At 31.0% G+C, this 14920-nt stretch overlaps 1 protein-coding gene across 4 annotated transcripts; it reads right to left on the bottom strand.

Moving 5' to 3' along the window:
- Positions 1-9190: 9190 nt before the first annotated feature.
- Positions 9191-13715, bottom strand: LOC124826062 (common plant regulatory factor 1-like). Of its 4 annotated transcripts, none has more exons than XM_088102435.1 (13): positions 13509-13715; positions 12515-12633; positions 12365-12421; positions 11983-12075; positions 11779-11859; positions 11526-11567; positions 11261-11421; positions 11068-11116; positions 10897-10945; positions 10435-10673; positions 10222-10299; positions 9884-10009; positions 9191-9795 (listed from the first exon to the last, which is right to left on the bottom strand). In XM_088102435.1, exons 2-13 carry the CDS (start codon positions 12575-12577, stop codon positions 9556-9558), a joined length of 1278 nt encoding a protein of 425 aa, XP_087958561.1. In that variant the 5' UTR covers positions 12578-12633; positions 13509-13715; the 3' UTR covers positions 9191-9555. The 4 variants fall into 4 exon arrangements, with proteins under 4 accessions (XP_087958561.1, XP_087958559.1, XP_087958560.1 ...); XM_088102433.1 differs by having other exon boundaries at positions 12365-12427; positions 13509-13714; XM_088102434.1 differs by having other exon boundaries at positions 10435-10670; positions 12365-12427; positions 13509-13714.
- Between the last annotated feature and the right edge of the window lie 1205 nt (positions 13716-14920).

The raw sequence follows: 14920 nt of genomic DNA, 5'->3' as shown, positions 1-14920 counted from the left end.
CAAGAAATTTCAACTTTGGTGAGTCCTATGTGGATGGAAGACCCACGAAGGGTGTTTATAGGTCGAGAGGTAAGGTTCTGCACCATTGACACAGGAATGATGCACTTGTAATCGATTACAGGGACCCTGTAATCGATTACCAGTGGAAAAATCCCATTTTGTACCAAAAGTTGAGGAATGCTACCCAAACATGGCTGAAGCACTCCCCAGCAGTCCTGACGCCAACAAAACCACTCGCTAACCAAAGAGGAAGGAACAATGCACCTAAGCGACGAAGGAACAACGGTGTCAGCGGAAAAACGAGAGCTTTGGAGAAATGGCGCACAAAAAGCACTTCAATGGCGTAGAGAGAGAGAGAGAGAGAGAGAGACGACTTCCTCCAAAGACACTGGTGGACCCAAGCGACGGACGAACAATGTTGGACGGAGACACCACTTCAATGACGGAGAGAGTTTCAAAGGAAGGAACTTCAATGACGGAGAGAGAGTTTTGAAGGATCTTTCGGTGAAGGGGGAGAGAAAGTTTCAAAAAGGAGGAAAGAGAGTTTCGAAAAGGGGGAAAGAGAGTTTCGAAAAGGAGGAAAGAGAGTTTGGCAGGGTCAGGTTTTAGAAATTGAAAAGCGCCAAAAGGTTTCTGAAGATTATTCCAAAAATGCCCTCCAAAACAAAATGAATCTTTAAACAAAATTTAATAAAAACAACCAATGATAGTGTGACACGTGTTGTTGTCAAATTGTTGTCAAAAATCTATTGTTGAAGAAACGTTTTCCTTTTATAAATGGTGATCAACATTATAATTCATTTTAGGTTTAATTGCTTCCTTTGTCCCCAGTTTGGTTGAATTGTGTCAAATTCATCCTCATTTTTAAAAAAGTTTCATTGTCGTCCTCACGTGGTGTAAAAGTGTCAATTGAATCCAAACATAGAAAAAATTTGTGTCAATGTAGTCATCTCCGTTAAATACATACTAACGGTGTTAAGTGGCTGATTATTTGGCACTAGAGAATTAAAACGTGGCAAATGAGTCACAGTAGTGGTAATGATGTGTCAATGACGTGTCAATGACGTGGCAGTCCCCTAGGGTTTATTTTCTTCTTCTCCTCAATCCTCGTTTCTATTCTTTTCCTCAATCCTCGTTTCTGTTCTTGAATAATCCAAATGAGTCACAATAGTCTTAACAATTGGTGAATCTGCTTGTGTGTTAACAATAAAAACACTTGTGTGCGTAACGCTTGTATGTTAACAATAAAAACACTTGTGTGCGTAACGCTGCCTCCATGAATCTGCTTGCCATACTCAATATTTATTGTCTGCGGTCCACGCCCATCGATAATAGAGATGGGATTTGCTAGAGCATCTGATTCGGTGACTGTTTGTACATCCAAATCAAACTTGTACTCTGAAAATTCTCTAGATCCAGCTGGTATTACACTGAGGAGTTGTAACAGTAAACCCTTGGCACCTGCATCCTCATCGCTTATCGTTAAAGTGAACCTACAATTTGAACGATCTACGTTGTATGACATGGTCCACTTCTCAATCCGCTTTCCACTACAGTTTTGCTCAAATTTTCTTTCTGTCAAGTCAACGAAGACTTTTCTTCCGAGCTGATAATGGAAAGGTTCATCCTCTCCAGCGCCAACAGTGCTGAGAAGACCAAATCTGCGAATACTGTTTCCCATCTAAAGCCAACAAACTAAGATTGGAATGGAGAGATGATGGTACGCAAATATGTAAAAGGGAACTGTATAGACTCGGGAATTCAGCAACCGATTAATGGATATATGGGTACCTGGCTAGGTTTTCCCTGCGACACCATCAACTATTGCCCGCAGCTTCTTAACAATAATCAAGAACAAAATGCGACAGGGTCTTCTTCCGCGCGACTCAACCTGCCCAAAATTGCCAAGAAAGGAAAAAAATATTCCGAAATTACAAGATGAAGAACACCAATCTACAGAGAGGAAAACAAGAAACCCACTCAAATCGCAAAATCAGAAACCCCCAAATTTCCAAGTCGCGACAATAAGAAACCCCAAACTTCGAGTCAGACGCGACTTCCCTTCACTGCGAATACGCCGGAACACGAACCTAGCGCGGAGGCGCCGCTGCTGCAAAGGCGTCGCGGCTTCAACATCCACCACGCCGCGATAAAATGAAAGACGCGCCTGAGCCATTCAAAATCGCCTCCCTCCCTGCAGGAACGAACCGGCCACAGAGAAGCGAAAGGGAGTCTTCCCTCCCTGCGAAGCATGAACCAGAAATTGGGAAGAGGAAAAGGAGGTTCGCGCCTCCCTCACCGCGGAACGAACAAAGCGACAAAAAAAAAAGAAAATGGGTGCCTCCATCTTCTTATGAAGCCGCGACAGGGAGGAGAAGAAGAAAACAAACCCTAAGTTGGGTTATTCAAGAACAGAAACGAGGATTGAGGAGAAGAAGAAAACAAACCCTAAGGACTGCCACGTCATTGACACGTCATTGACACATCATTACCACTACTGTGACTCATTTGCCACGTTTTAATTCTCTAGTGCCAAATAATCAGCCACTTAACACCGTTAGTATGTATTTAACGGAGATGACTACATTGACACAAATTTTTTCTATGTTTGGATTCAATTGACACTTTTACACCACGTGAGGACGACAATGAAACTTTTTTAAAAATGAGGATGAATTTGACACAATTCAACCAAACTGGGGACAAAGGAAGCAATTAAACCTTCATTTTAAATCTCATGCATGCTTGTTTCTTGATTATTCTGTTAATAAGAAAGGACATCTCTTTTAAAGTCTCACATCTTAACACAATACCGTTCATACTTGAACCCTCTACTATTAAATATATATATATATATATATATATATATATATATATATATATATATATATTTATATCGAATGTTAGAGTTGTCAAAATGGGTTAAAATTTCTGAATCAACTTGACTTATTATGAATTTAAGCCAAGTTGGATTAAAAAAAGTTATAAATTTCAACACGAGTAAAAAATGAGTCTGGTTTACTAAGAACGAACTTATTTGAATCTGTGGTGAATTGAGTTGGTTCTCCAACCCATCCATAAATTCTAAATATTAAATTATATTAAAATACGAAAACCTAAAATGTTTTTCTATCTCTAAATGTGTTTGGATTGTTTTGTATTTTTGTAGTTTTGGATTGTATTTGGATTTGGACTTCAATTAGAAAAAAATTGTAAGTTTTTTAGGATTGAAAAAGAGATTGTAATTAAGTGAGTCAATATGTTTAACATGTGGACGAAGTCAGATTCAACTTTTTTGAACTTGTTAATAAGTGAATAGATTGAATTAACTCATTAAATGATCAACATATTATGGGTCGGGCTAAGTGAAGTCAGATGACCTGTTTTGATAACTTTATGAAATGTTAAGCTTTTTAAATATGAATACGATGAAAGATTTAAAATATTAAAATAATCTTGTTACAAAATCTGAATATTAATAAATAATTATGATGTAAATTTTCATTAAAAATGACAATAATATAAACAATATAATTATCCAAATTAAGAAAAATAATTACAAGACTTTACACTAAAAAGTGCAAGAATAAAGTATCGTCATTTGTAAATATATATATATCTAGTGATAACGTTACAAAGACATTTTTTTTATAAAGGTTCTAATACCTAATTAGTTTCGCTGAATTTCTTTCGAGGATTAAATGATGTTGAAGAATAAAGTCGACAAATAACATGTGAGTCTCCACCATAACCATAACCAATATGAATTCCTCATTTACGACAAAACAATGCATTATCTAAACAAGTAAACCACGATACCTGAAACCAAATAATATTAAAGGTTAATTGAAACAACAAAAAATTAATTAATTACAAACTTTTGATATTCGTGCATAATATCATATATGATGACATCAATTAAAAAATATTCACAAAAATCATATAAACATTCAATCCAAAATTTCAAAGCAATAAATCGAACTATGACACAAAGTATTTAAGATTGTTAAGTTGTTAACATTATAATTATGAAATATAAAAACATTCTATTTCTTTAACTAATAAGAAACCAATACACTTATTGTGGTAGACTTTCACCTATGTATAAATTAGATAAATAGTAGGTTGTCATGTCTTCAAAATTAGCACATTGGTGTATTCTTTTCTAATTATAATTTAAAGCTTCTTACAGTTAAGAAAGTCTATCCATGTATTGATTCAACATAAAAAAAAAATCAGTGTTATGAAATTGAATAATGTGAAGTGATTTAGTTGTTCTTTCAACTTCTTCATCATTCAATATTTATAAAAAATTGCAACCCTAAAAAAACTCACCTGAGAAAGTTTAAAGCTGAGGACACCACCATTAAAAAAACACAGTTTCTAACTTCATATGTTATATAGAGATGTTAGATCATTATGCACCCATTATTGTTGTGATTGGAAATATAAATGAAAAGAAAACATCACAATTTGACTACAATAATTTTCTAATTTATTATTGGTTGTCCTTATTTTTTGTCTATGATTATGAAACTTCACTTCTCACTCATAGATGATCAAATGTTATCCTATGCGATACTTTTTTTTAGGAAGACTAAGTCCTCAAACCTTTAAATTACTACAATTTTGTCTTTGAAACCCAATATTTTCATATTCCAATGATTTTTTCATTCCATAATTGGCAAGATTTTGATTTTGAAAGCTTATGGATAACATTAAATAATATGTACTAGAAGTATAAATTTTCACTCAAGAAAACGAAAAAGACCAACTAGATAAGTTACATATCTCATTTATGCTTAGATAAACAAGACCAAAGCATTAATCATACAAAATATAATATTCTCTTCAATTGCATCGGTGATACCCATCATTTCTATTTTTATATCAATATAAATTAACATCATGTTGTATACAATAGGTACCACAAATCACCTAACTTTTACTTATTATTAAGTGCCACATCTATAAACAAATGACAATAAAACATGCGAACTTAGAACACTTGAAAAACCATACATATGAAATTCATTTTTGAGACAACAAATTTAACATAAAAGTTAAAACTACTTTTTATATTCACTTTTTTTTTTCTTTAACATAATCTCGATCAACATGCAAATTTACTTTTTTGTAAAACAAGACGGAACACTTACTCTTTTTTTTTTTTTTATCTTAAATAATGTGATTTTATTTTAATAACTTTTTCATAGAAATTTTGTAACATCACATCTTAACATAAAAAATTACTAAATAAAATATTGCATAATTAATATTCACAAAACAGAAAAATTTACAGAATAAAATATATTAATACAAGCTAAAATTATAATAAGATAGCATTAATACATCCAACACTAGACCAACTAAATGTATTTCAAAACGATACAATTCATGTTCTCATATCATTCAACAACTCATACAATTAGCTCCTCCTTTGTTACAGGGGTCTCTTACTTTCATTTTCATCTGTTCACACTAATAAAGTGATAATTACAAAAAAATAAACAACATAATAGAATCAACAAAAAAAAGAAAAGCAAGTTAGCTAAAAAAGATATAGATGTAATCATAATATACTAAATCATTTAATTTATACATGTAATGGTTAGATTGTAAGCCGAGTTGGTTAATTTGTTAGCCTAGACAGTTGTTGCTTACTGTCTTGGCAATTGTATTTTTTCTAGTATAACCCAACTCCTATACATTTTGAACAATTAGAGAATAAGTGAGTTAGTGTGAATAATACAAAGTTTTTTGATGCATCTTTTAGTTTGTTCTTTTCTTTCTCTATTCCTTCATTGTCGTTCAGTTCAAAGGCATTGTCGTTCAGTGCATAGTTCTCAGTCCCATCAACATTGCCATTGGGTGCAACGGTACTTGATCGTTCGGTGTTCGTGCTCTTGATTCGTTCTCGGGCGTCAGGTGCAGACGATCATTAACAGTCGGCGCAAACGTTCCTTAGTGTTCGATTCAAGCATCCACAAAACGTTCGTCACACTAGGATAAATCCTCGTTCTTTACCATTCTAACAGTAACCACAATAATATAATATTTTATCTTACTCATATTTAATATATTACATAGATTTCTTTATATTCTAGTTATTTTAGTATTTATAATTTATAAATGAAGAAAATACAAAAGGGAAAATTTACCATATGTCATAAAAAAAATAAAAAGTAAAAGTAACTTTGCTAAAAGAGAAAAAGAAACAAAATATGTGTCTCATTTTAAATAACCTGTCTTGTCCTGCTTGTTTCTTTCTGATTTTGTGGCATACTTTTTGTATTGTATTACACATGCACATACTCTTTTCTCATTAAACAATCTATTCACTTTCTTTTTTCTCTCATTTTCTCACTCTCCTCGCTCTCTAACCATCATGCTAAAAAATCTTATTTGTTTTATACAAATAAATCTCATTATATACTAATTCGTTGCTATTTCATATATTAATTTGTGATTATCATTCTTCGATAACTATTTTAACCATAATTTTGCGAGAACCAATTTTTTCGGTCATTAATTTCTGTTGTTAAATTACAATGTTTTCCTGTTGTTATTATTTTCTTTTGTTTGTCAAAAATAGAAACTTGATACTTATTATGGTTTCCAGTATTCCTTGGGTCGTCTAAATAATTGGTAAGATCTTAATTTACTTTTTATCTATTTGAAATTTCATCGTCTTTTCACAAAATCATTAATACAAAAATCACTTTTTATGATAGACGTTATCATTCACTTATTATAAATGTGATGAAAATTTCATTATAATAAATATTATTTATTTTTACAAAATAAAATACTTATAATACATGTTAATTATATTTTATTTTATGCGATAAATATACTATTTTATTTGGACAAGTAAAAGTGCCAGTATTATAAATATTAATTGTAAAAATTCAAATTTATATATTGTTATATTTTTAAAGATAAAGTCTCTGTTTATAATATACTTGCATAAATTCAGTTATCATTGATGTTTGCATTTTTTAAATTTTTTATTGTATTATAAGTTAATAATATATGTAAATTGATTAAGTTAATATATAAGAGAAAAATAATGAAAATAATAAGAAGTATTTGAATGTTAGCCATAGAAATTATCAATATAATAAAGAAAAAAATAGAAAAAAAGATAAACTTGTACAGTTTTATACAAAATATTTTAAAATAGCGATTACTTTTAAAAAAAGTTTAATTAACAATTATATTTTTAAAACAATTAGTTAATAATTATATTATGAAGGATAAAATATGAATAGAAAAGATATACATAAAAAGATGTATCATCTTTATATATATAGGTATATTTTATATACAGGTTAGATTAATAAATTATTTGATTGTAAGTAAAGAATAATTAATTTTAATAAAAGTCTAATTGTAAAATACGTTATCGAGTGCAATAATACTTACATTCAAAATAATTTAAATTATAATATGCACTGAAAGAATAAAATCAACTCAATTTAATTTTTTTTGTTTACTTCAATTTTATTAATTAATAATTTTCTGTTTTACAAGAATAAGGAGAAAAAGAACATTTAAAGAAATCTTAGAATTAAAATATTTACATATTATTTTCAAAAACCAAATATATATCTACAGACTAAATACACTTAATAGTAAATTTAAAATTATTTATAAGAAAATGTTTTTTAATTATAAATATATTTTGTTTTATAACTTGAACTTTGAAAGTTATATTTAAAACTTACAAACTATCTTGTATGATTGTCCTGTCAAATAACACAATAGTAATCATGATTACCAATTTCGAAATCGAAACATATTGAATGACCATTTAAAAGAATAACTAAAATTAATAATTATAATTTATGGCAAAATATAATTAAAATTAATTTATGAGTAATTTGAAATAAAATCTATAAATATAAGTTTTTTGAGATAAATAACATGAAATTCATCTAAAATCTGTACTCATTTTGGTATTAAAATATTTCTGCTTCCTAATTTGACCAAACAGAATTTCAAAGACAAAAACAAAAATCCGAACACCCAATACCCCCATACAGAAAAAATGGAATAAAAATAAATTTAAAAGCATGATATTTAGCACGAAATATCACCTGATATTAAAACTATATTTCCTTAGTGATTGACAACGTAATTAAACATCTCAAAATTATGTAAACTTTTTTCCTAAAATTTACATCCCTTACTATCAATATTTATTATAGAATGATTTTTCGATTCATTGTAAAATAAACTTTGAAAAAAATGAATGCACAGACCTTAGGTCTAAATGTAAACAGCTGATTATACTAATAAAGAAAATACTTTGGATAAACCATAAAAATTAATTATTTGCTCTTTCAAGTTTTAAAAGAAAATAATCACAGTCCCAATCATAAGGAAATGAAGAACGTTCCATGAAAGGCTTTCCCCAATCATTCAACGACAGCCACATGTGATGTGTACTCACTAACAGCCAAACCTCGTCTAAGTCATCAAGTGTCAACATTACATAAAAGATTAACTTAAATAAATATAACTAATATTAAAAGATTAGTCTTAAGTTTGATGTATGTAAATAGAAAAAAAAAAAAAAAACTCACCCAAGTAATTTCCTTTATATATGTAACAAACAATTTACAATAAATGTTGAATAATCATGCACTACATAATTTCGAATTTAATCTAGAGTCTAAAAAAGACTAGTTTCTCTCTATAAATTAATTGGTAAAATCTATCCAAAATTTTCCAAATCTTAATTTTATTCTTATAAGACACGACTTATTTTGCGACATTCTTTACTTAATAAAATAAAATAAAATCTAGACAATATCGTAATTAATAAATCTACCACTTTATTTCTTATAGAAAAAGATTTCCGTGTGAAGATTATAATCTTCGATTATTATTCAAATTACATAAACCAAATAAAATCTGCATGCAAGGTTTTAAATTCAATCCTTACATAAAAATATTACTATATACACTTATTAGTATTTTAATAATACTTTTTTATTTTTAACTTAAGTACTAAATATATTATTATATTATTAAAATTCTACTATTAAAATGATTAATAAAATGAAAATTTTGAGAGTGTCAGTATATTTTTGTTATTTATATATGTAGACTGGGTAGTTAGTTGCAAAGACGTATCAAAAGGTAACCATAGCCACACACGAGAAATTGCTTGCAAAATATTCAAACGAAAACAAAGAAAATGTGAGAATACCTCAACTCATACCATAGGAAAGTTCACACCAATATAGTTAATACACAACCAATTATACAGAGTGTGAGAACCCTATCTTTAAAGTCTAAGCTAGATCCCTAATACTCATCAATTTACAAACTTCTTTAAAGTTGTCATCCATTTCTGTCAATTCTAATAAAATACAGAGTTCATGTCCTAAGAAACTGACAAGCAAAGAATTAGTTCTGGTCTATAGATGGATTTAGGTTGTAAAACTCAGCTGATCCATCCCTCTGAAAACTGTTAGCACCAAGCTGTAATTTTGGACTTGTAATATGCCAAAATTACAAAATAAGCCAGTGCAATTACTGGTTTCACCCAGCAGCAACAGCATCAGCTCTAGGATTTGTATCCAGTAGTTGATGCAGCTTTGCACCAGAATTTGGTTTGTTCTCACATAAATCACTCTCATTGTCTGCACTTCTATCGTTAGAACTGGAATTATTAACTCTTGATAGCAGGTTCTCAGTACTTACTGGAGTAGACCTCTTGCTGTCAATGCTTTCCAAAATTATCTCTTCCCTTTGTCCCAGGTGAGTATTTATCAGTTTTTCCTGAGTCAAAATCAATGAAGAACTCAATCAATATCACAGTATACCAATGAAATGTCACAATAGTATGAAAGAATATTTATAGCAATACCCTCATTGCAGAATTTTCCATCCTCATCTGCTCTGAACCTTCAGTCAATTTAGTTATTTCTGACTTCAGTGACACATTTTCAGCAGTTAACATCTCAACTTTTCGGGCCAATTCTTCAGTCTCGGCCTAAACAGAGAAAATATGAGCATTATTCATCAACTTTTCTCATGTCAGATCAGCCCTTTTCCTATTTAGTTTTTCAATTTCAATTTTTGAGGGCTACATGCACGGAACTGAATAAGCATGAGATAGGACAGAAACCAAGCAATTCATGTCTTTTACCAGGCAACAATAGAAACTATGGAAGATTAGCACGTCAACAATATAATAATTTATACCTGCTTCCTCAGTCTGGACCTTCTAGCAGATTCACGGTTAGATTGTTTCCTCCTCTCCCGTTTCAACTCACGCTCATTCTAAGGAATTAGATACACACAGAATTAACCATCAGTAAAAGATTGAGGGTGCAGCATAATTATTCTAGTATGTTTCACAAGCATCTCTGTATTAAACGTGATAAAACATTAGAATGAACCATTATCTGACCAGACCTGTATCCAAGCTTCAGGAGGCACAGCTGCACAAGGTTGTGGGGCACTCGTGAGATTTTCCTTAGAATGAACAGTCAAAGAGTTCCTAAGCTCCAATGCTGTGGTCATACCTGAAGAAATTACAGGACCTACAAACTTTCCTGCAATACTAGCTGGAGTAGCAGGCACAATTATTTTCGAAGATGCAGTCTCTTTGGAAATTGGGCCATCTTGTGTCTCAGTTTTCCCTTCTCCATCTGCTTGTACAGTGTGATAAAATATAACCGTCAAAACACGTATTAAAAACAACTTAACTCCTCAAGTGAATAGCTTAAGATGCTTAAAAGGCCATCCAAATATCAACTTATCAACACCCTAGTACGATACTCAATGATCTAGTTGACATCAAAAGTATAATTGTGATCCAAGACAACTCAATCATTCATCAAGATGCAACAGTGAATAGGACTATTAGAGTCATACCAGTGGTTGATGTTTCCTCTCGGCTTCTTTTCATTTTTGTTTGATTAGCCTGAGCATAAAATTATAACATATCATAAAACTTAATTCTTCAATTTGTAGAATCATTATAAATGAAACACTGTTAGTGCACAAGGACAAGAAAAAATATGTTAATAGTGAAAATGTTCTCACCCCTGCAGTGTTGCCATCACTTCCATCGCTAGAACCCTCAGTATCCACACTGTTCATATCACCATAAAATTATTCAGTTACTCATATCGACTTACTAGTATAACTCTCGGACCAAAATTCTCTTACACGGGAGAAGAGGGAAGTAGAGTTCATTCGGGTAATAATCATATAGAAAGAATTTGGATCAACAAACCTCTGTGACAGCCTGTTTTCAGCTCCAAGCTCAGCACTCTCTGCATTGCAATTGCCTATTGACATTGCAAGCCCATCAAATCCTTTCAATTTCTTCATTAACCCCTGATCGGTATTTCCGGATAATTTTGTCGGTGAATCTACACTTGAAGGAGTCCCAGCCTGCATCATTTTTCCATGTCAACTCATCATAATTCATAGTATTCGGGGAATTAAGCATAAGATTAGAAACTAAGAAGACAATTAAGAGAAAATAAAAAACTTACAGCAGGTGGAGATGGAACTCCCTGGCCGTGTGAATGTGGCCCCTACATTATACCAATATAATTTATGAGTACATAGGAAATTTTCCAATCACGAAGGTTTGTTACATTAAGAAGATCATAGAATCAAAAGGTCAATAACAGCTTAAAGGCACCCACATATGAATAACATGAAAATACCAAGGAAAAAAGGAATCCCGTCTTCATATATTCCTAACCCTTAAAAGTAAAGATTTAAAATAAGAAGTACACTTACAATAGCAACTGCAGGGTGAGTATAAACTCCACCAGGAGGATAAAATGCTGCATATGGTGGCCCATAAGGTGGCATCATAGGCTGCAAGAAACAATAAGTTGGCAAATTATTCATCCCTTCCATCTAAGATATATATCAGGAACATCCAAAAAAGCATAGAAATGGTAATGGTAAAGCAAAATAAATGTCTCTTGGGGGCACTACCTGTGGCGGACCCCACATGAATGGGTGTGGAGCATGACCAGAAGCCACAGTTGAGTTGAAGTATGGAGGAATGTTGACTCTTGGCCCATAATACTAATATATGGCAAAAATGGTTAGCAATTCGCAAGTGGGAAAAAAATAATAGGTTTCATCAGATCATTGGTTTAAGAATAGCTAAAAATAGAAATACATGAACTAAAATTGTTGATTGATCAAGTGAATTTACAGTGCTACAATCTTTTATTGGGATAAAACTTGAACTACTAAATTTTTTAGAGCAGTTATTTTATTTACATTAAAGTTATTTAGCTAAAACAATGACTTTGACATGAAGACTTGTGTAATTAAGGCACAAAGGAAATGATGGCAAGAGGTAGGTAACCTGCATGGCAGCCCAATCAGGATAGACATGAATGTTAGGCTGATATGTCTGATTGGCCTGATCCTGTCAACAAGGTTAGAAATAAGTATTTAAGAAGACTATTTATAAAATGTGTCCTCACACATAGTGCATAAACAGTTCTCAGCTTACAGTTGTTGCTGGTGAAGAAGGACTTCCAGTTTGAACAGATTTCCCTTCCTCACTGTTTCCCATGAGGCAATCACCAGAAGAAAAGCACCGAGTTAAATATGTCCCAACAAGTTATTCAGCTGCATTCAAAGAAGCTATGTTGTTGTCAGCAAGAAAATGTTGCAAAGACTAAAATATCATACAAAAGGTTCTATCTAGCAACAGTACAATATCACTGAAAATGTTGGTTTACTCTGTTAATGACATAGTTAGCATTCAGACAACACATACTACAAAATTACCCACTGCAGTTTGACATTATGCAGGTGTAAATATTATACAGATAGCATCAAACAAATATTGCTCTTTTCTTGCAAAAAAATACCACAGACAGAATGAATACTCAGTCAATAACAGAATGGTATAGGGTCAACTATGTCTTTTTGTTACCCCACAATGGATAGAAAGCGATAAACACAAACCACCAAAGCATTACATAACAAATAAAACCCAAAAGGACAATCTGAGAGCACAATGACAAAAAAACCCTCCAAATCAAAAATCTTTTTCCACCCTCATGCTGAGAGAGGAGTATTGAGACTCCTAGAATTTGCTACCTGAACCTCCATACTTTACAATTTACAGGCTTAACCCCTGATCCAAAATACCATCACTTCTTCCCTTGTTATTTTTTTCCAGCTATTTCATAGAAGAAAACTAAATTCCCAACAACAAAAAATTGCAAAACAAGAATCAAAGCGCAGAAGGTACCAAATTCAAATAAATTAGCTCACACAACACGAGATCCAGGGCATTCAAAACTCTAATCCTTTTGCTCCATTAACTAGAACATATATTTGAAAAAAAATATGTATATCAACAAAAACCACCTTATGCTTGCGTTCCTTGTTTCTATAAATTTTCTAACACCTTTTCCCTAATCATAAAACTTCAAACCCAAAAATAAAAATCAAATCTTTCTGAGCTAGAATCACAGCACCGAAATTCTACGTACCTGATACCTGAGGGGATTAAGATATCAAACTCTTAACCAAAACAAGGAAAAAGAAAATCCCAGAATGAAAAAGAAAAAAAAGAACAACAATTGGTTCTGGTGGGTTGAAAATATCCTGAAATTAAGGTTTGGAAAAACAATTCCGGTGGTTCTCTATCTACTTTCTCTCTCTTAAAAAACGAGGGAAAGAGCTTGCTTGGGTTTCAGAGAGAAGGAAGGGGTGGTGAAAAAGGAAGAGAGGAGAGAGAAGGGGCCATATCCACGTCACCACACACGTGTCTAATACAGAAGCTTGCGTATGCCTACGCGTATATACGATAGGTTGGGCGAGTGTGGTGGTTGTTGAGGTGGCCATTAATTTATTCCAGTGTCATTGACATCGCACACGTGGTCATCTTTTGTGGGGTCCACACCAGTTTATCCGGTCATGTGAGCTTACGTGTCTTTTGGATTTAAATACTTTTTTATTAATTAATTAATCAGAAGATATTTATACCGCTAAAATTAATAGATATATTACGTGATTGAAATTATCTTTCTTTCAAAAATGTTATTAAAATGAATGCTGATGTAATGTAATTGTACTGTTAATATTTGTAAACAGCCATTAATGTTCATATTTATCTTGTGAAGGTATATGATAAAATAGTTATTAAAAAAATTAGTATAAATATATATTGAATAACAAACAAAATATTTTAGAAGAATAAACATATTAAATGAGATAAAATTTAATTAATTTGTTTGCATTTGAAATTTATATGCTATAGATTCTTTTAGCATTTAAATGTTTCTTAATTCATTCTTTTCGATATATGTTTTACTGTTTGTTAAATGTACTTTTATAACTCTTTCCTCGTATTTAACAAGTGTTTTGCAATCCAAATCTTTAATACGACATACAAAAGTATGAATTAACTTTTTCTTTCAAATATTATTTTTTATAATAATAAATTTATTATTATTATATTTACAAAATTAAATATAAATATCATTTATAACTTCATTATAAATATTTTTTATTTATTTTATAGATAGTTTTATACTTAGAAAAATTATTAAATTTAAGATGAAACTAAAAATACGATTAAATTTAGAAAAAGGTAAAATTGATAATATGTTATTTTTTTAAAATTTAAAAAACTTTGTGTAAGGATAAATTTGGCAAATAAATGTAGAAATCCTTTTAAATGTATTGCTTTTATATTTATATTGATGGAATATTTTTACCATAACAATATAAAAATTAGGTTAAAGATTTGAGTGAAAGAATAATAATTAATTAAGTCTTTTGGTAAAATAAATAATTATGAATAATAGTTATATATATATATATATATATATATATATATATATATATATATATATATATTAATTCACACATGCTAAATAAAACGTGCTAAAGTGGAAAA

This window comes from Vigna umbellata, chromosome 11 (genome assembly GCF_029865625.1).
Source record: "Vigna umbellata cultivar VRB3 chromosome 11, Vumbellata_1.0, whole genome shotgun sequence".
NCBI lineage: Eukaryota > Viridiplantae > Streptophyta > Magnoliopsida > Fabales > Fabaceae > Vigna > Vigna umbellata.
This window is presented reverse-complemented; position numbering and strand designations above follow the sequence as displayed.